Below are 21,070 nucleotides of genomic sequence, written 5' to 3' on the forward strand. Positions count from 1 at the left end.
GGTGTTCAGAAGCTTTAATGGCTCTCCATCAGAGAGCTTCTGTGTTACTTTGATAACATTCCCTCTTCATTTTCTCCACTAGCATGCTTTTTTCAACATAAATTGAGACACTTCTCAAAGCATGTAGGAAATATTGCTAAGAGGAAGTAATACAAAAGTGAGTTCAACTGAAATTAAGCTAACAGATAATAAGTATGGTCCTGAAAATGTTTAAAATAATTAAAATGTAATTAAAAATTCATTTTGGAGTTTTTAGTAGACAAACCTTGGGGTTCAGATGTCACAACAATTTTCTTTTTCGGACGGATAAGCTTCCAAGAAGGAAGTGGGGGTGGTTCTGGAGGTGCTACCAGAGGACAAGACCTAGTTCGAGTGATCAGGACAGGATGGCTGTGTATATGGGAAAGCCCATATTGCCTCATCTTCTCTGAAGAATCAGCCTACGGAACACAAAAGGATAATCTGACTGGGTCAGATCTTCTTTCTCATGATATGTCTAACAAACAAGAACAGTATGCACACAAAGGCATCTAACAGCTTCTGTAACAAATGAAATGAATATAGTTCACTTGACAAGACTACCCAAAAACATGCTGATTAGAATCTGATATTCAGCACAAAAAGTATACTTAAAAGTGTTTACATGTATTTTACTTTTCATAATAGATTCATCACTTCTTTCAACTTATTTAGATAATCATAACATACAAGTGAAGAGAATGAATATGTAAGAAAGCAATAGGCACAACATTTTCTTTCAAATAATCATATTTAAAAATACTTTCTGAGGGAAAAAGTCCTTACTTCATGCTGAATTTATAAAGTGGCAGAATTCTAATATGAGTTGGTCTTTTAGATAACTTGTAAAATCTCCGTAACATACTGCTTTGGACCAACATATCATTAAAGCTAAGCTTTTTATTTGGTGGCTAATTTATAAAACACATTAAAGACACTTTAGTTGACCTGTATACCAAAGCCCTTAAGAACAGACTTAAGAGCAATTTTAGATGTCAACATTGAGTGGTGCTCTTCCCATTAAAATAATAATGGTCCAGTACTTAACATCACATCTGAAAGTTCTGTTACAAGATTTGTACATCCTTTTAATTTTAAAAGCACACTTTCTTTTACATGCTAAATAAATCAACAATAAGTTATTTCTTTAACATGCTCATCAGCAAGTCTCTATGCTTCTACTCATTTTAAAATGTTCCTGAGGTTCTGTATTTAAGAACTCTGGAGAAAAGAATATTGTTATGGTTGTCAGTTATTTGAAGAGTAGGGAATGAATTAAATTAAAAATGCCAGTTAAAACATCCAAGATTAGAAAAGATTCTGAAGATAACCAGTCCATAAAGGACAACATAGCTGTTGAGTACACTACATACTTGTATGACTCAAATATTGATTTTTTTTTATTTGAGAAAATTTAAGCCACAACAATCCAAGGAAATTCATACTAGAAAACAAAGTTAAAAGGGATACTGCAAAAATTCTGGAGGGAAATTCTGGCACAGCTGCAGTCAATGACAAAATTTTCTCCAAGTTTAGGGAACAACTCTTATCCTTGTTAATCCATTTTCTAAACTTTATTTCAATTAGTGTAGTTTGTCTCAGCCCTTGAATAAAGCTTGAAAATGGTAGGGGTTTTATCCATAAGAAATCCTCTACACTTTTATATTTAACTTCTGTCAACTTCCATTTTTCCATCAAGTCTTTACTAAAATACTGGTTTAGACATATAGATTCATCTGTCTCCTCCTATTTGTTCTGCCATACCTCTTTTTCAGTAATCTCTATATCCCAACAGACTGTAGTCAAGTTTGAGACTCAGGGTGTTAGGTGGCAGGAATGATATAATCCCATGTTCCTCCTTCCACTTTGCTTTTTGATGACTAGCATTACTTATTATTAGCAAAATTACGCTATTGAATGAGATCTTAAATTAAAATAAATTAAAATCAAAGATAACAAGGTAATCTTCAAAATTGCATAAAATACACAGCACAATTAAAAAAAAAAAATAGTGCAAGAATTAAGTGCACTAAAGCATAACACCTGCAAACCATTTCTGGAAATTTCTTTATTCCATGAAGCTTACCAGTTTCCTGAGAAGGCAGCTTAAAATTTAATGATCTAATTATGATAGATAGGATTTAAATGTAGAAAAAAAGGAAATGTAATTAATAATCAACTGAAGAAAGCCACCTCTTGCATTATAAAAAGCTTTCTGAGGAGTGTGAGTGACTAAGTGAAGATTTAAGTGTTGTTTTTACCCCAGCTGCATTAAGTGCTACACTTTTTCCAGCTGCTTTCACCAGTTAAAACACTAATGATAGAAATTGATATAAACATGCTATTTCTTATATAACAACAAACAACATATTGGAAAATATATATCAGAGGAGTCTTAACTGTAGTCTTAAAAAAATTAAAATTCATGTTTTTCAAGTAGCCCTTAAAGTAATTAGACTTTCCATTCAGAAGTATCTCATCATGGTACATTTTCTAGTCCACATCTAGTCTCTCCCAGGAGACTCCAGCTTTTGGGATCCTGAGGAAAGTGGAGGAAAACTGAATAAAATCAGCAGGCTTTGGCAGGAAAATGCATGTTCAGAATACAGAAGTACCAAAATATAAATTCAACTGATAGCCATCATCTAGTGACTGTTTCACTGAGCTAATTGTATTTTGTTACAACGTAGTTACAACAAAATGAAACACTCTGATAAGAAAATAAGTAATGTTTTCCTGTCCTGAGAGCACAGAACCTTACCATTCTCGTTAATAAAAAAATATCCTCTTCAAACAAATTCAGCGGTATACAGCCAGCGTACACGACCATTTCTGGCTGGGTTGGTATGGGAGATTCTACAAAGAAGACATTAAAACACTTTAGAACAAGGTAAACAGTAAAAAACTGCACCTGTACCTCACACTAAATTATTCTGCCTTCTCTGCTTTATTTTTATTACTCTTTTCTTTGTCTGACTCTGTTTTATTCAAAAGAAGAGATCATTGTAATGTACTTGAAAAAGAAGCCATGGATGGAAAAAACCACCTCATTTAAATAATCAACAGCCTTTGCATATTTTACTTATTTTACACAAATGAGTAACAGAAAATACAACTTAAAAATATGACAGGTCAGAGGTAGCTTTCAACATTGTTCTTTTGTTCTTCAAATTTTAAAACCAGTACTAGTATAAACAATACACATAATCCATGTAGATGAAGTAAAAACATCCTGATTGGTCAGTACTAGTTAAATGCTTCTCACCACTGAAGGCAAAATTTGATCTTGCCAACAAAAGGATCCAAAGCTAGACCTCTGGCCACTGCTGCCAAGGGATATGAAGACTGAGATAAGTAATTTGAGAAATACAGTGCCTGTAAACCAGAGTTACTGCTCTCACTTCTGTCAAGCAGATGAAAAAATGGAGGTAATGATGGCTGCCTCAGAAAGTACAAAGGGGCAACCCCATAGCTCTTATCCCACATACCTTATAGAAGCTTGTAATTCTGCTATATGCAAGGAATAAAAACAGGGGCACAGTCACTTTGTTAACTCCAGAAATCTGTTGCACTAGAGAACCATATGATCGTCTCCTATTCTTATCTGTGAAAGAAGCCATTGCTAATTCCTGAATGATGAAGAGAAGCCAAGGATGTCTGAGAGTCATTTCTTTCATGGTGAAGGGAGATTAAAGGTCTAAAACATAATACTTGAAATATGGCTCTCTGGTTTTACCAAAAAGACATCTGAAAAAGAAAGATATCTATTTCTCTCTACTTTTCCTTAGTCATCTCAGAAAACATGTGGAGACAGGATTTCAGTACACAGGCTGTGACACCTGTTTTTCAGGTGCTTTTTTAGGACAGAATGCTTTTATAGGACAAATTTCTTCACAGAAAGAGTTGGTAACCATTGGAACAGGCTGCCCAAGGAAGAGGTTGAACCACCATCCCTGGAGGTATTTAAAAGATGTGCAGATGGGCACTTAGAAACGTGGTTTAGTGGTGGGCTTGGCAGTACAGGTTAACAGCTGGATTCAATGAACTTAGAGGTCTTTTCCAACCTAAATGATTCTATCCCCATCTAACATTCCAGTAAAATTATCTGTGTCTGTCATTGTTCACTTCAGCTTCACCTCAAATATTGGATAATTGCTTCCTATGTTTAGTAAGTATTCAACTGGAAGTTGCACTAAGAATAGGTATTTTCTGTGAAATTATATAAAACAATGCAATCTGCATATAAATAGGCAAATGCCTGGAAAATATGATTTATGAGACTTAAAATCCATTTATTTAGAGGGTATGCAACATTTTATTCTTAAAGAAGTACAATATCTTTGCATCTTAAATATTCTTCTGGGAATTCAATTACCCAACTAAATATAAGCTAAAGGTAAGTAAGAGGTACTTTCCAATGGATTCTTAATATTTCTTACCGCATGATTGTGATTCCCATGTTAACCACAGCTCTTGTGTTAGTTGTGGGTTTCAAGTTATTCAAAAGCAAGGCTATAATTTAGCTTTAATCTCAGTCCCTACCGACATATCTGATCTGTTACAAACACAGCAAGAGTAGCTATGGTGTCCTGCACATTACAGTACAGAACAGTACATGCCACAAGGCACAGTGATGTCACTGCTTGTGAGAAGTATTTCTCAAATAAAAGTATTTAATCAAATACCAGGTGGAATGTAAAGCTGTCGTACTCAGTCCAGATGGGTTGTGAAATAAAATGTCTGCAGGGCAGACAATAAACAGCAATGAAAAAATTATTAGAGCATGCAAATGATTAACCAGGCACATCGTATCCACTTTATTAAAACTATTACAATACTAGTACATCATGCCAGTAGTTTTAAAAATTGCATATTATTTGATCTTTTTTCGCTGTACAAAAAACAAGGACGATGTATGCAAATTATTTGGCACCAGGTGTAATGATGATTAGTGTGAATTCAGCATCTGGGGAAACTAGTTAAAACTGATAGCCTTGATAAAATTGTATTATTAGATGAAAAATGTTGTAATATACAGTACAACAAAACAGATTCAGCAGAGCCTATTATTTATATCCTTCAGTGTGGATATAAGAATTCTGGAGTGCTTTGTTAGAATATTCTGAATCCATGTAGCTACTTACATTTCACACTTGCAGCTTTGCAAATTCATTTTCAGAGAATAAGTACTAAACAACCCAAACAAATGCTTCAGTCCCTTGGAGAAGGGAAAGTAAGATTTGAATTAATCCATGTAAAATACATATCCAGCCACTTTAAAAGGCCAGGAATTAAAATTGTTAGTTTTATATATCTTAACTGTTTTTATTTATCAAAATTTTGAAGACCTGACAAGAATTTTCTCACTCTTACTGTTTCTTTTAAATATTTATTTATCAAACAAGAGCTGATGGTGTAGTTTAACTTTCCAAGGAGTAATGAGGCCAGAGGAGAGCCACAAAGATGATCTGAGGGCTGGAGAAGCTGTCCTGTGAAGAAGAGCTGAAAATTTTTGTATTGTTCAGCCTGGAGAATATAAGGGTCCAAGGAGATCTTAGAGTAGCCTTTCAGTATCTAAGAGGAGCTTACAAAAAAGCTGAAAAGAGATTCTTCAGGCCATGGAGTGATAGAACAAGGGGCAATTGTTTTAACTGACCCCTCTGAAAGAGGCCTGGCTTACTGTGAGATGATTGGAGCACCAGAACAGGTTGCTCAGAGAAGCTTTGGATGCCCCATCCCTGGATGTGTTCCAGGCCACATTGCATGGGGCTCTGAGTAATCTGGTCCTAGTGGAAGATATCCCTGCCCATGGCAGAGGGGTTGGAACTAGACGATCTTTAAGGTCTCTTCCAACCCAAACCATTCTGTGAAAACACATCAGTTGGCTTTCAATAACTGATCTTGGGGTGTGCAGCTCAGATGTTAACTTTTGCTGTTGTGTTAGGCATGGATTAGCTTTGCCTATTGGAAGGTATTTTTTTAGTCTTCAGAAGAATAACCTATGTGCTTTTCAGAATTGACAGAAATATTGCAGAATCAGAATTGACATAAATATCACACAATCATGATATGCACTTGAAAAAACAAAATACTTTGGTATTAGGCTTCAATCCATCTTGTAAGTGAAAACTCTTGAATAGGTAAAAGAAAAATTATAAGAACTTTACAGTTATGTGACATCTCATTGACTCTGATGATAAAATTACAGATCTACTTGTTTGATTCCAAAAACTTCTTAGCATAATAATAATAATAATAATAATCTCTCAATACTTCTGCGACATAGAAAATATCTTTAATTACAAAGCTGGTATCAAGGCACAATGTGATTATCAAAATACATGGTTGGTTTGTAGAACAAACTCCCAAATTCCTAGGTAATGCCCTTTCAAATGGAATAGTATTCCCTTTTCCAGCAGTTCAAAAATTAAGACTCGGTAGCTTGGAAACCTAAATAAAAGCAAAGTGGTGATACGTTATAGGAACAAGGCGACTAAGTATCTCATCTCATCTCATCTCATCTCATCTCATCTCATCTCATCTCATCTCATCTCATATCATTGTAAAAGCTGTACATAAAACAAGGCAACTCCCTAAGTATGAAAGGTTAGTTACTAGCAGAAAAAGCTGGTGAGTGGAAAAGCACAGATTGTATGCTAAAATGGGTGAGTAGGAACATATGAATTGTCTGCAAAGACTTCCCAAAAACTGGCTGATTGATAAGCCAAAGGACCAAATAGTTGGTTGATCTCAGGAAGAGTTCAGACTGACCATGTCAAGGGCTTGTTATTCAGCTGGATCCAAGAAACTGGATAAATAGAGGAAGAAGTTCAATGCTTCAATGATCCTGCAACTCATACTGCATTTGTGGCGTGCAGCAGGCATTGGTCTGAGCGTGCAAGTGATTCAGAACTGCATATGTTTGTACTGGATCTGGCTGGGAATGAGCTTTCATCAGGGCAGCCTGTGTGGTCCTGTTTGAGATATGTGACCAAAAACACTGTTGATAACACACCAGTATGTCAGCAACTGCAGAGCAGAGCTCACAGACCATTAAATCTTCTGTTTCTCATTCCAAGTATTCTGGGGGTGGCCAAAGGGTTCAGTTCTCATTCTCTGCCCCATCCCACTGTGGGGAGTGAGCAGGTGGATGGGTGGGGTCTTAGCTGCCAGACAATATCAACTCACCACAACATTATAGTACACACTAAATCAAAAGCCTGTAAGAGAAGTTTCCAAGTATTTAGAAGTAATTTGGTATGTCAATGTGTATGAAACTAAACAAGGTCATGAATATACAATGCAATGAATACAGAAGGTTTTGCCATTTCAAAAGTCAAATATAAACAGTATCTGGAGTAATTAAGTATCTCTTTAGAAATAGTCCATATTTATCAGAAAGAAGAAAAATTTCCTTGAAGTCAACAGTCAATTGGTAGAGCAAAAGCTTGCAGCAGGGAAATGAGCACTTTTATCATTCTGGGAATTAAACCATTTTGAAGTCACTTAAAATGAAAATGAAAAAGAAAAAAGTTGCTACATTAAATAAAGTCACTCTTACAGAATTCCCCATAACAAGACAGGAACGTTTTACACCTACTGCCTCTGGCTCTGACTTTGAACCAAGACCTAGTTTCAGATGTTATTTTATGCACAACAATGGTTCTACTGTCCTGGGCCACTCAGCAGACCCCGTGTCTCATAAAGCCTAGAAGATTTCCCTCTTTTGGCTACAATCTCACAACAAATATGCATTGTAAATCAGTATTATTTCTAACTGCAATTCCTTATTTTTTTTTCCTTGCAGTCTAATAATCTTAAATTTGCTGTTACTGTAGAGATACCTACCTCTTACTCTTTTCTAAATGTCTTTTCTGGTTCAAATTTAGGACTAATGAGTTCTCTGACCATTGTACTTGAGCCCTGAATTATTTATCTTTCTAAATAACCTCTTCACAGGACATTAACTGTCCTAAAGCATAAACTGTGCTTCAAATGGCAGAATAAAGACCTAAATATCATGTCATTTTTCACATGGAAGCACTGCCTCTTTGTTTTTAGTGTTCTTTCACTCATTTTGCACAATTTCTAGAATACATCTCTTGGATCCTTTTGCTTCACCTTTGCTTTCTTTTCCCCATAACATGCTTGAGTACTAGTTAGTCGCATCACTTATATTCACATGAAACACCTTATTTCCTATTCCACACCTACTACACTAAAGAAAAGTACATTCCTGCAATATATTTTAAATTTTATTGCTGTTTAAGTCATTTAGTGGTATGTAAGGTAGGAATTTAAATAAATATATTTGCTGATGGCAAACCACAATCTTGGTTTCCTGTAGTTGAAAATTATTTAAATCACCAATTTTAATCAGGATTCAAATCAAGAAGCAAGAATCCCATTTATGTAGTAAATTTCATTCTTGTTATATAATTTTTACTTTGCAGTTATTTCCCTAAAGAAAGACGTTCTACCTGTTCTCACCTATTGATTTGCAACTGCAAATTTTTCCAGTTAATAATTGTTTTTTGCTGCTAGTCACATGGAAATGCCACATGTATGCAAACATAAGCAAAGCCAAGAGCATATCAGCTTACTGTACATTTTTGAAGATCTTCTATAGTTTATGCTAGTAAATATGAAATATCTCAATTGATTGCTTAGTTGTCTGATTAGTATTTACTTGTGGTTTATTTAAAATGTATTTTGTTGAGTTTTTTTTTTTAAAACATTACATATAAAAGCAAGAAATTACCTAATTTTTATGCTATTATGAATATATCAATACAGGAATTAAATTCATCACTCTGTATTTCCTGGACAAAGATAAAAAAAATAAGGATTTACATCATGGAGTGAATTCTAATGAATACTTCTGTCCTCCCAGCTCCCCTGCCCTTTGACAAAGAAGCATTCTTGCTTTTCCCAATTGCGATTTACTGTCTAAAGTGGATATTGAACAAATAAATTACTAAAGAGGAAGGGTTGTTGTTTCTTAAATATGGAACAACTGTAAGACAGTTTACCACTAAAGCAAAGTACTGCAATATACTATTCTTAATCTATGTAGCAGATTTTCTTAGGTTAGAATGACTTCAGTGTGTACTGTGAGCCATAAATAACTACAATTTAAAGAAAATAAAAAAGAGTAAATATAATCTCCCCCCAGTTAAGTTCAACACCAAATTAAAGCAAAGCCCTTTGCTTCACATATAACTCCTGTCTGTATGTTTAGCTTCAAAACAATAGGACTTACTTTCAGTTAAGTCCTGAAGGTCTTGGGCTTTTGCCAACTTTTCTGGAGACTGAAGCGCTACCTTTCTTTTTTCTTTCTCTCCTCCTTTTTTTTTCTTTCCTACTCCTTTCTGCTCTGCTTTTTCTATTAAGCAAAATAAAGATTAAATATTTTTCTTTTTCAGATAAAAACTTCCACTCATCAAATGTCATACAGTGAAAATGCTTTAATAAGATTTTAGATAAATTTTAAAAACAAGCAACCACAAAGTCTTTGAAGTTGAGAGTTGAGATACAATAAAAAACTAATGTAATTTAATTAAAAGAAATAAAAATAAAACATAATTCTTAAGATGTAAATGCAGATTTACTGAGAAGAAGCCAGGAAGGCTTCGGTCCCACCTTTTAGTTATTGCACAACTTTTATGTCCTTATTACAATATAAGAAGTCACTGTATTTCTGGCACTGTGCCAAATATTTTCTTTATTTCCTTGCTCTCATGCATCAATAATTAAAAAAAAAAAAATTAACACAGATGATGCATAGATTCCCAATGGACATAGAAGTAGAAAGTCTCCCAAATTCTTTGAAGCCTTAGAATTTAGGCTACAGGAAAGTACTTCTTAATGCAAAAAAAAAAAAAAAAACCAACCACAAACAAAAAAACCCCAAAACCATAGAATGGTTTGGGTTGGAAAGGATCTTAAAGATCATCTAGCTCCAACCCCTCTGCTGCAGGCAGGGACACCTTCCATTAGACCAGGTTGCTCAAAGTCCCATCCTGGCCTTGACCACTTCCAGGGATTGGGCAACCAGAACTTCTTTGGGGAACGTGTATCAGGAGCTCACTATCCTTGATAAGAATTTCTTTCTAATATTCAATCTAAACCTGCCCTCTGTCATTTTAAAGCCATTCACTCTTGTTCTGTCACTACATGCCCTTATAAAAAGTTCCTCTCCAGCTCTCTGGTAGGCTCCCTTTAGGTACTGAAAAGTGCTGCATAGCTCCCCTGAAGCCTTCTCTTCTCTAGGCTGAACAATCCCAACTTTCTCAGCCTGCCTTCTCAAGAAAGGTTCTCCAGCCCTCTGATCATCTTAGTGGCCCTCCCCTGGACTCATTCCAACATGTTCATGTTTTTCTTGTGCTGGGGACCCCAGAGCTGGATGCTGCACTTCAGGTTGGCGTCTCAAAAGAGCAGAGTAGGGGGGGACACTCACCTTCCTCATCCTGCTGGCCACACTGCTTTTGATGCAGCCTAGGATACAATTGCCTTTCTGGGCTGTGAGTACACACTGTTGGTTCATGTCCTTCCTCTCATCCAACAGATCCCGCAAGTCCTTCTCCACAGGGCTGCTCTCAGTTCTTCTTCCAGTCTGTATTCATGCCCAATGCAGGTGCAGCACCTTGCACTTGGACTTTTTGATTAGATTAGATTCACTCATTAGATTCTCATGGGCCCAATTCTCAAGTTTGTCCAAGTCCATTTGGATGGCATTCATTCCTTCCTTTGTGTCAACTTCACCACACAGCTTCACAGAATCACAGAATGGTTCAGGCTGAAAGGGACCGCAGTGGGTCATCTGGTCCAACATCTCTGCTCCACCAGGGTCATACTAGAGCACATAGCACAGGATTGCATCCAGACAGTTCTTGAATATCTCCAGTTTAGTCATTCCCAATGAGGGAGAATCTACAACTTCTCCAGGCAATCCGTTCCAGTGCTTGGTCACTCAAACAGTGAAGTTCTTCCTCATGTTCAGGTGGCGCTCCCTGTGCACCAGTTTCTGCCCATTGCCTGTTGTACTGTTTCTCGGCACCACAGAGCAGAGCCTGGTTTCATCTTCTTGGAATCCAGCTTTTAGATACTTATACACATTGATGAGGTCCCCTCTCAGTTGTCTCTTCTCAAATCTGAACAGGCCCAGCTTCCTCAGCCTTTCCTCAGGAGAGATTCTCCAGCTTCCCAATCATCTTCATTGCCCTCTGTTGGATCCACTCAGGAGCTCCACCTCTCTAATGTGCTGAAGAACCCAGGCCTGGATGCAGCATTCCAGATGCAGGCTGAGTAAAGGGGCAGGATCAGCTGCCTCGACATGATGGCAATGGTTTTCCTAATGTATTCCAGGATTCTATTGGCCTTCTTGGCCCCCAGGGCACACTGCTGGCTAAGGGGCAGCTTGTTGTCCACCAGGACCCCCAGGTCCTTTACTCTCACAGTGACGTGGATGGCTTCATGTCATCCAAACAATCCCTAACATTAACAGAGCATCTGAACAAAGCTTTTAGGCTCAGAGTTGGAGATTACAGAGCTGTATCATGACACAACAGTTCCCTGATTCTTAGCCATTTCAGTTACTAATAGAATTTTTAAGTCTTAGGCAGGATAAAATTTACTTAGTTTTCTGGGAAAAAATTTACAACACCCTCTTGGATGAATGACAGTGCTGTTCCCAGTGGCATGTCCATTCCAAACTCTGAAATAGCTACCACACTGGTAGGCAGGTCAAAATTATAGCAGGATTTCCTAAGAAGAGAGAATACTACCTCAGCCAGGTAATTTCTAAGACTTTTATACTTTTTACATTGGGACATAGTATTTGGGATTCAAAGTAAGGAAGTCAGAGGTTTTTCTGAAAATCTATGAAGAAATAGACATTTTAGCATATGATTTGTACTCTACAAAGGCATGAGAAGTGCTGTGAAATTGCACCCATGCCTCCAAGTTAAAAACAGCAACTAAGAAAACTCAGTCTCAGATAAAAACAATGAAGAATAATATACTGGAACAAACAAGTTTCTAAATCTAAGTTTTTTCATATAAATGTAAATAGGATTAGCAGCTCTTGAAGAAAATTTTTGCCCATACCTAGTAGCATAAAAGAAAAGTTGCAATAAATAAAAATACAGGTAGACGTTAGAACTGTATTTGTCAGAACTCCGTAGGTAATCACACTTTACAACATCCATAATGAAATGTATAATTAATTGATGGTCAGAGCAGTGCTGCCTTTGGAGAAACTGTAACCTCTCTGATTGTTATCTCTCTGCAAGGAACTAGTCTTTATAGAAATGGCTGTGACATGGAGCTGAAAAAGTCTCTGCCATAAAGTGAAGCTATTTTTATAAAATAAAAGTCTAGCACTTCTTCTAATGAGATCTATAGCTAAACCAAAAGTATTTTGAACTTACATTATTGCAACACGTTCAGTGAAACAACAAACCCACAGAGTTGCATGTGACAATATATGTAAAATATACTTATTTGAAACAGAAATTATGCTAGCCTTATTTATGCCTGGCATACAAAGATAACACTGCCTAAAATTACAGACCTTTGCTAATGTTAGTGGCTGTCTCTGCTTTCTCAATTGTATCTGGCAGTTTATTCGTAGATGAAACTTCATTTTTTAACTCTGAGTCTTTGGTCTCTTCAGGTTTTATATCATCCTGAGTAATCTCAGGCTCTGGAGCCTTCTTCTCTGGCAACTTGAATTCTGGCAGAATCTCTTTCAAAAAGCCCCAAACTTTGTCCAAGTATTCAGGTCTTTAAGAGAAAACAGAAATGTATATGTCAATGGCAGAGATATTTCCAATAAGAAAATAAAGTGTGATTTTCATCTAGACCGCACTATACCACAACTGACAGTCCAATTCTAAAATACTCTACTGGCTTATTTTAGTAACATAGAACACACTCTGTATCAGAAATATTTGTTGAGACAGATTATGGAAAGACCCATTAAAAAAGAGATGGTGGTTAGAGATGCATGTAAGTAAAGCATCCTTTCTCGAGATTTTTAGCAGATACAAGATGTGGCAGAGAAACTCACAGACAACTTTACAACTACACCATATAACACAGTGATTCTAGCTCTGTATATTAAAAAGCTTCTCAAAGGTACTTCCAAACTGGCCTTTCCTAAATGTTCAGCACAGACAATTGCATGCTACTTCCACTGATTCTACCAGAAAAAACAGCTTTTTGATATGACATAATAGTTGCAGTCATGTTGGTTTTTCACAGAAACTCAGTGATTCCAGAAGTAATCCCAAACAGGGTCATGCATAAGTTTCATGCAAGCTAACTGCATTCAACTTTTTTTTTTTAATAAAATAAGTGACTGTAAAGTGAGCTAAAGTCATCTTATACTACTATTCCAAAGACTCTATGGTATTCATGTTTTCATATTTCATGATATATTTGCAGTAAGTGAACACTGTTTTTGCTGTTGCAGTTGTACAACTAACTACAGAAAGAAATAAAATTTAGGTTACTTAGATTTTTAAGTCCATAAGTTACATACACACTACTGTAGGACACAAATATATCAAAAACCTAAATTGCAAGCATAGCTTGAGACATAATAATTACTGAAAAATGGAATAAAATATTCTTTGACTGAAATAATTTAATAGTGAAATATGGTTATAAATAAACAATTATATATAAGTAAATTATACATAAACCAATACTATTTGTTATCTCTATGCTCATTTAAATGTACATATCAAAAGGCAAAAAGGTGTAATTCAAAAGAAAAAGTCTAAATATTTAGTGTCAGTATCCTGGTAATTCATTTAGTAAAAAGAATGTCAAGCTGAAAAGTCAGAATGTCTTTCTTTAAAAATACAAAATGAGCATAAAACCCACAGGAAACAAGAAAAATGTTACTGTAGGTAGGAATTACTATTTTTGGTTCAAACTAAAAGTCTACCAACAGTTACAATTTAAAGCTGACATTGATTACTTCCAAATTCATGACATATACTTTCTATGGTACATTCAGATATAAAGTTATTATTACTGGCAGACATTTTGTAACTGCATACTAAATGAAACATAGATTTCTCTAACCTTATTTTCATCAAACTGTTTAACATTAGTTAAATTAATTTTATAAGGAATAGGCATCAGTATACATGATAAATAGCTTTACAAGAAATTGTATGACCGACAAAGAAAAACGCAATGAAATTGCATTTCTCAAAGGTACATTTCCCTAGTGCCTGAATTATAAACCATTCACTTTCCAAAACTGATGGTGAAGGACTTCTAGGGCTTAGCTTTATTTTTCATACTGCCTTAAAGAATTAAATATTAAACAATTAGCACATAAATTGTTTAATAAAAGAACTTACTGGAGAGGAATAACTTCTGGTATCCATCCAGTCAGTGTATGTAGAACTGTAAATTCCTCCATCTCTCTTTTTCCAGTTTCATGTATACTATAAGAAAAAAGCAGACATTTTACAATTGTAATGTAACCAGCTACAGTAAACTCTGTAGTCTACATTGCTGTCTGTGAGAATAAGACCATACACAGAATAGCCTGATGAAAAACAAGTCATTACTTGCAGTTTTAGGAGTTTTTCCAAACTACTGCTGACTACTCCCCCACAACATCAATACCTTTGCATCAGGTCCATTATTTTAGTGTTCCCTCTCGTACAATGGCTTTTTTTTCAAAATTGTTAGCAAGCCTACTATGTATACATGCACACAGTTGCAGGGTGGGAGATGTGGGTTTGAAATTCCTTGCGCTAAAACAGGGTTATGATTCTACGACTTCCATTTCCTAAGCAGCTTCTCTAACTCCCAGGTTATTCTGAACAATCTGGTTCTACTTCCACTCTAGCACTTCACTCTTTCAAACTGACGCTCTACTACTCTCTGGAGAGGTTTCCTAGGAGGACCAAGGCTAAAGACGCGAGCACTTGCCTGACTAACCCTTGTGCTCTGGAGAAATGAAGTATTTCAATCACATTCCTGCAAACAGTTTCCTAACAGGCAGCTCTAGGCAACTCCCTAGCCTGTGTAGACATACTTTAGATGACTCTTCTGACAAACCTAACTTGATAGGACCAGAACAGGGAAGCTTCCCTACACAGATGATTGTTTTGAATTATTTTCTCAAGCTTATTCATTTAAACTCTTGGATTTCATTGCTCATTTCATAGGAACTTGTAGCCATAATAGTCAGTCACTGCATCATACTTTTCCAGTCAGTTCTAGGGACGTAGATCACTGTACACAACATCACAACTGCAGCACAGGCATCAAAAGCAGCTCACAAAACTCTGTTTTCAATATTGGTTGAGTCAATACTGGTCAAAGCTGACAATTACAACTTCATTAAGAGTTCACGGACACTTCTGTTTGGCAGAAAGCCACGTGAAGTTTTTAGGAATAATGTCAAACAAATAAAGCAAATAATGAGAATACTCCAGTTTCTTTGCAAGTTTTTGGTGCATAAATTTACAAACACATCTAAAAAGGAAACTGCACCTTCTGTAGCCACAGAGGATTTTGTTTTACTGATTTACAGTGCCAGCTTTTAAAAGTGCATAATTGTCATTATAAAATTTTTAGCAAAATATATTTCCCATGTATACTAAATGTGAATGCTAAAAAAGCAGGAGCAGAGGAATTTTCCAGCTGCTGAAGCATTTAGTGAAGTTTTTCTTTCTCATGCTTTAGCTGAGAAACAGTGAAAGACGGTTTTGTAAACTAATTCTCTATCTCTGCACCTGGGTTTGTTTTCCAGCCTTGTTTTGGTACTCTGGGAAAAAATATTTTGAATGGGTGTTAGAGAACCTCAGCCAATCCCTCTAAGGGGTGGCTGGTCAAGCAACCAATCATATGCTCTCTTATGTACAAAGGTATATAAACCTAGCTTGTATTTAATAAAGGAATTCCATTTTCTCCTTGGACTTGTGTCGTGATTCTGGCCGTTTCTTGGTACAACAGTGACAATTAAATCCACTTTTTGCTATTTCCACATGACTTCACAAAACAAACCAAAAGTGAGATGACAAAACATACCTAGTATTTGCTAATTTAATGATAGCTTTGGACAGCAACATTGGCCAAAGTTCATTTTGGCAGGCTGTAGCTGGTAATAACAAATTCCCCTCTTCATTGAAAGGCATAGTGTCGTCCACAATGATCTTTCTCCAGCACCCCTGTGACAAGGGAAGGGGGAGGAAAGCAGAAAGAAAAAATTAGTTTGTGGCCTGGCAAGTGAACAGTATGTAAGAGAACTTTTAATGCTTTCCCAAGAACCCAATTCTATTGTATTTTTATTTACATCACAGATGGCTTCAAAAAAAGTTCTCACATAATACATGAAAAGCATGGAAACAGTATTCATAGCATTTTATTACTGCTCTGACTTATTTATTTCAGAGAATAATCTAATTGCCGCTATTTCCAAATATATTTAATCTCATATGTGTAATACATCATGTGCATGCATTCCTGTTTCTTCAGCTGCCATGACAGATGCCTGAGAAACAGTAATGATTAAAAAAAAGGCTTAAAACCAAGATATAAGCTTCGTAAATGCCTCTTTAGGTCTTAGTCCGCAAAATACTTGTGATGTAAGTTGGCCCCTTGCTTCCCAAAAACTACGTGGGGATGTTGACTGCAGTTAGTCTCCTGTTAAACATTACAATAGTATTTTATAAAACACTATACAAAACAACACAAAATGATCAAATGTTAAAAAAAAAAAAAAAAAAAAAATCTGTATTTCCAGGATGAGAAACAAACAGGCAAGACAAAGTACTGATATCTCTAATACCAGATATTTCATTAGTAAACTGAGCTAGTATTCCACAAAATAATAATGTCCAAATTAAAGTCTCTGTACAGTGATGAAGATATAATAGAGAATTGGAGGGCCAATAGCAAGTACTTCTGTTAATTCACCTACAAAATGATGAAGAATGACCAAATCACTAAAGTACTCACCCTGTGTTATCAGAGAGTGCAAAATTACTGTTCTCTACTTGCAACTAGACTATGGATTAAAGCTGAAATGACAGCTGATTAACTCTTTGAGTTCTATAGGTCTCAGAAGAAAGCAAACTTAGGCCAGAGGGCAAAGATATGCAAAAAGCATAAAAGAAGCTACTGTTTTTTAGGTTAAGAACTATTTTGTGACAACCAAAACAAAATATGTAAGACTTCCCAAATTTGAAAAGGACCTAGTCAGTGAAATGATCACATATTCATCTCCTCTTCCAAAAATTCCTCAAGTTTAATAGGGAGAACAGTACAAATTGATAAGTAAAGGAGAAGTAACCAAAGAAATTAAAAAGAATGTGGGGCAGGTCCATGGATAGAAAAAGGCGAGAAAAAAATAACTACAGAAAAAAATTCAATAAACCTCAGGAATGCAAAGTGGAAGTAGAATGTGGGGTAGAATTCATATATTGTGCCAATTATGTGAAAAAAAATATTATTCATAGGTTTGCTGTCGTGCACAACAATCCCTTCAGGACTCAATGCAGAACATTAATGAAATCAGTTCATTTTTATTCCATCTTTTTCCCCCTTTTTCATTTAACATTCTATTTTCTCCTGTGAAATCTTTCTCCTCTATCTCTACTGATATTTGTCTTTCCTCATTTGCACATTTTCTTTAATCTTCCAACATGTGAATCTCTTTTTTCCCTGATTTTCTGTCTGTAAAATACATCTGTACAACCAGAAGAAAAGAAAATTGAATAAATACACAGGCCCAAACCAAAGAAATCCACAAAAGTGACAAAGAAAATGAAACACCCTGGTAACTCTTGTACATGCTTTAAAATGTAGTCTTCTACCACATAACAACATAACATCTACAGCATTAAATTCACACAGAGAATAATGTCCTCTGCTGAGGAATTTGGGCAACACAATTTATGCCTTCTCAAACTCATGGAACTCGTTTCTATATGAATATAAGTTATTTCATATGTGGAGGCAGTAGTAAGAGATGAGGAAAGCACAGACATGTAAAAGTGTTCCCCTTTTAGGGAAGGTCACTTTCAAGTTTTTGATTCCAACTGACTGTCTCAAAAATATTTTCAACTTTGAGCAACTGGAAGTTTAATAGGGTTAGTTATAGGTCTTAGTGTGTTGTGACATTTTCTGTTTCCAAAAGAAAAATGTAACTGAAATAACTCAAACAACACAGACAACTTTCATATGTCAGTTCCTTTATATGTAATTATTTCTTTATTAAAATGAGGTTCAATATGCAATTAAGTGTTCCCTGTTGACTGCCAAATGTGTTAAGAAGTTATTGTTCGTTATCTTTAGAAATCCTTGGGATGTTTTAGTTTTACCAGTACATCTGCAGAAAATGGTCCTCACACTGGAAGTTTCTAGTTATCTTTAAATACACTTAGATACAAATAGCCCTGTAAAGTCAGCCAACTGAATAACTTAAACATCAAAATAAAAATTTTTCAGCCTAATACACCAGAGCTGTGGGCCACATGCCTGACTCTACTAAGCATTTGTGTCAAACTTACAAAACTACAAAAATAAAATATTGTCTTTGCGAGTAATAACACTTTTATCAAGCTGTAAGTTGTAAGAAAATCACATGAACTGTAAGAGGCATTTTAATTAACAAGCATCAACAATTTGTCAATATTTCTACTCCTACAGATCTACGTATTTTCAATAATAAAATATGTGCCCACTAACCATTAAAATTTGCCATGCTAGCTGCATCATATTTATACATTTTGGAGGAAACTACTCACCATCCAATAAAGTTTCAATACATATTTTCCAAATTTATTGTACAGTGGTATGTGTTCCTGGGTAGCTTTACATAAGGCATAAATGTGTTCCCAAGGTTTCCAAACAAGTGTGGATGTTTCACTATTTAAGGAATTTTCATTATATATCCTCCAGACAGCATAAATTTCACTTACAATCCATCTCATCAGCTAAAACAAGTAAAAAATAGAAAAAAATTCTTTACAAGCAACATATTTTTGAAAAAAAAAGTCAAGTTATATTATAATGATCAAAGAATTAAACAGATCTTGTTGTAAATAAAAAAGTGACACAAAAATGTACCAATGGATTAACAGAAAAATTAATTTCACAGTTACAACTTCTCTTAAAATCATTATAATACCTATCTAAAATAACACAAGACTTTATGAAACTAAGTAAAGGCACATTATTAATAAAGGTATTTACCATTTAACAAAGACAAATGAGGAAACATGATCTTAAAATAAATTATGTTACAGACTTGTGAGCTGTCTCTTGTTTAATTGCTTATTAAAAGCCAGCTGCTAAAAATCAGTATTCCCTTTAATAGTCAGTATTTGTACTAGGTAAACGAAATCCTAAATTATTAAAAGTACTTATGTTGGGGAGGATGAAAGTTTGGTAAGGTATGTAGGCTTGGCAGAAAGGTCTGTGAATGTAGAAGCTGGGGATGAGGTAGAAATGAAAGCAAGTTTTGATATAGAATAAAAGATGTTTTGCTGAAACAGTGATCACTGAGTAACTGAGAAGGCAAAGGTTGGAGATGAGTTGGAAGGAGATTTTTATGATTAGGACAAAGGTATGTGACTACAAACAAAGACATGTTTTTCACCAAGTAAGTAAGTCTCAAGAAGAGCATAAGTCAATAGAAAACATGTTTTTACCAAAAAGAGAGATATGGCAGGCAAACAAGAAATGTTGATGTAGCAAGAAGAAGAAAGGTCTGAGAATTTTCCACTGTAAGCTTAAATTGTAACTTACTTACTCTTGTGATTGGATAATAATGACTGTAATATGGTGATGGTAGTAGCTATGATAGGCTATAGGCAAATGTAAAGGTATTGTGTATGGTGCTTATTGGTCGTTATGTGTTAAGATACTCTGCAAAGAAAAGTATAAAATGCTTTGTAACTTGAACAGAAAGTGGCTTCAGGTATGCCTACAGCTGGAGCTGGCAGCTGTAGGGCTGGCTCTGGATACCCACTCCCTGAAACGCTGTAACTTCGCCTATGCAATAAACAGCTTTCAAGAGAGCCGCCTGAAGTCCAGACATCCTTCGTGAAACTCTCTCCTATATACTTAGAATTTTTAAGACTTAAAATAGCAGCTTTAAGTAATCATGCTTTATGCATGGTTTTATAATATGCAGATTTCTGATGTATGCCATACCTTCACAAGTATTACCAAACTGTTACAATGATTTATATAAACAGCAATGAAAATGAGCTTTTACTACAAGAAACTTGGCCTAAAATTAATTAGTGGTTCTATGGACACTCCAAGAAACTTGTCCTAAAATAAATCAGTGGTTTTGTGAACTTCAAAATTTACATGACCTGTTTTCTAGTGTTCCCTCCCATGTATCTCTGGTGCTGAATTTTGAATTTGCATTGAGGTACTAAATGAAATAGAAATTATTAAGTAATATTAAATTCAGTAAGGCACTCAGATGCCTTGGTTCAACCTGGTTTATATTTTTCCACAACCTGCAGAAATTCAGTAAACAATCATCCAACTCTGGAGAGACAGAAAAGACTGTCTGGGCCGCAGACATTTGCACAGACATGCAGGCCCATTGGACATCCAGACAGTTTGAATAAAAAATACAAATCCTTTCTAACATAGCCTTTATTTACTCTTTTCTTTCATAATTATCCAATAGTATTTACCTTAGTTCACAGACTGCATATATATATTTTTTTTAAAGTCTAGAAAATCTCTTACCATGACCAATTTTTCAAATTCTAAAAAAGGTAAACACTAATTACAATAATCTAGATAATTTCTTGCCATTTTATTCCCATCATTCTTTTTCCACTTAAAAAATAAGTCACAACTTATTTCTTCTTGGTAGGAATATGGAGTAAAATTCAAAAAGTTAGAGATAAGAAAAATTAAATAATTTTTTTTTTAAAAGGGACATTAATGTATTTCCACCTACCTCAGAACAAAATATGTGTTCATTTGCTGAAACAAGATCAAATGAGGTTTCATTTTTGACTATCACAGGAACCTGGTAGAAAGT

General features: G+C 35.3%; 1 protein-coding gene across 1 annotated transcript in view; it reads right to left on the reverse strand.

Moving 5' to 3' along the window:
* ADGB (androglobin) overlaps positions 1–21,070 on the reverse strand; it is a gene marked incomplete at both ends in the record, with an annotated part of 105,675 nt that overhangs the window by 62,969 nt on the left and 21,636 nt on the right. Inside the window, 7 exons of the mRNA XM_082276744.1 lie at positions 266–440; positions 2,780–2,874; positions 12,593–12,804; positions 14,400–14,486; positions 16,084–16,223; positions 18,804–18,992; positions 20,987–21,058. Coding sequence (XP_082132870.1) covers positions 266–440; positions 2,780–2,874; positions 12,593–12,804; positions 14,400–14,486; positions 16,084–16,223; positions 18,804–18,992; positions 20,987–21,058 — 970 coding nt within the window. The remainder of the gene's footprint in view (positions 1–265; positions 441–2,779; positions 2,875–12,592; positions 12,805–14,399; positions 14,487–16,083; positions 16,224–18,803; positions 18,993–20,986; positions 21,059–21,070) is intronic.

This window comes from Coloeus monedula, assembly GCF_965178545.1.
Source record: "Coloeus monedula genome assembly, chromosome: 2".
Lineage (NCBI taxonomy): Eukaryota > Metazoa > Chordata > Aves > Passeriformes > Corvidae > Coloeus > Coloeus monedula.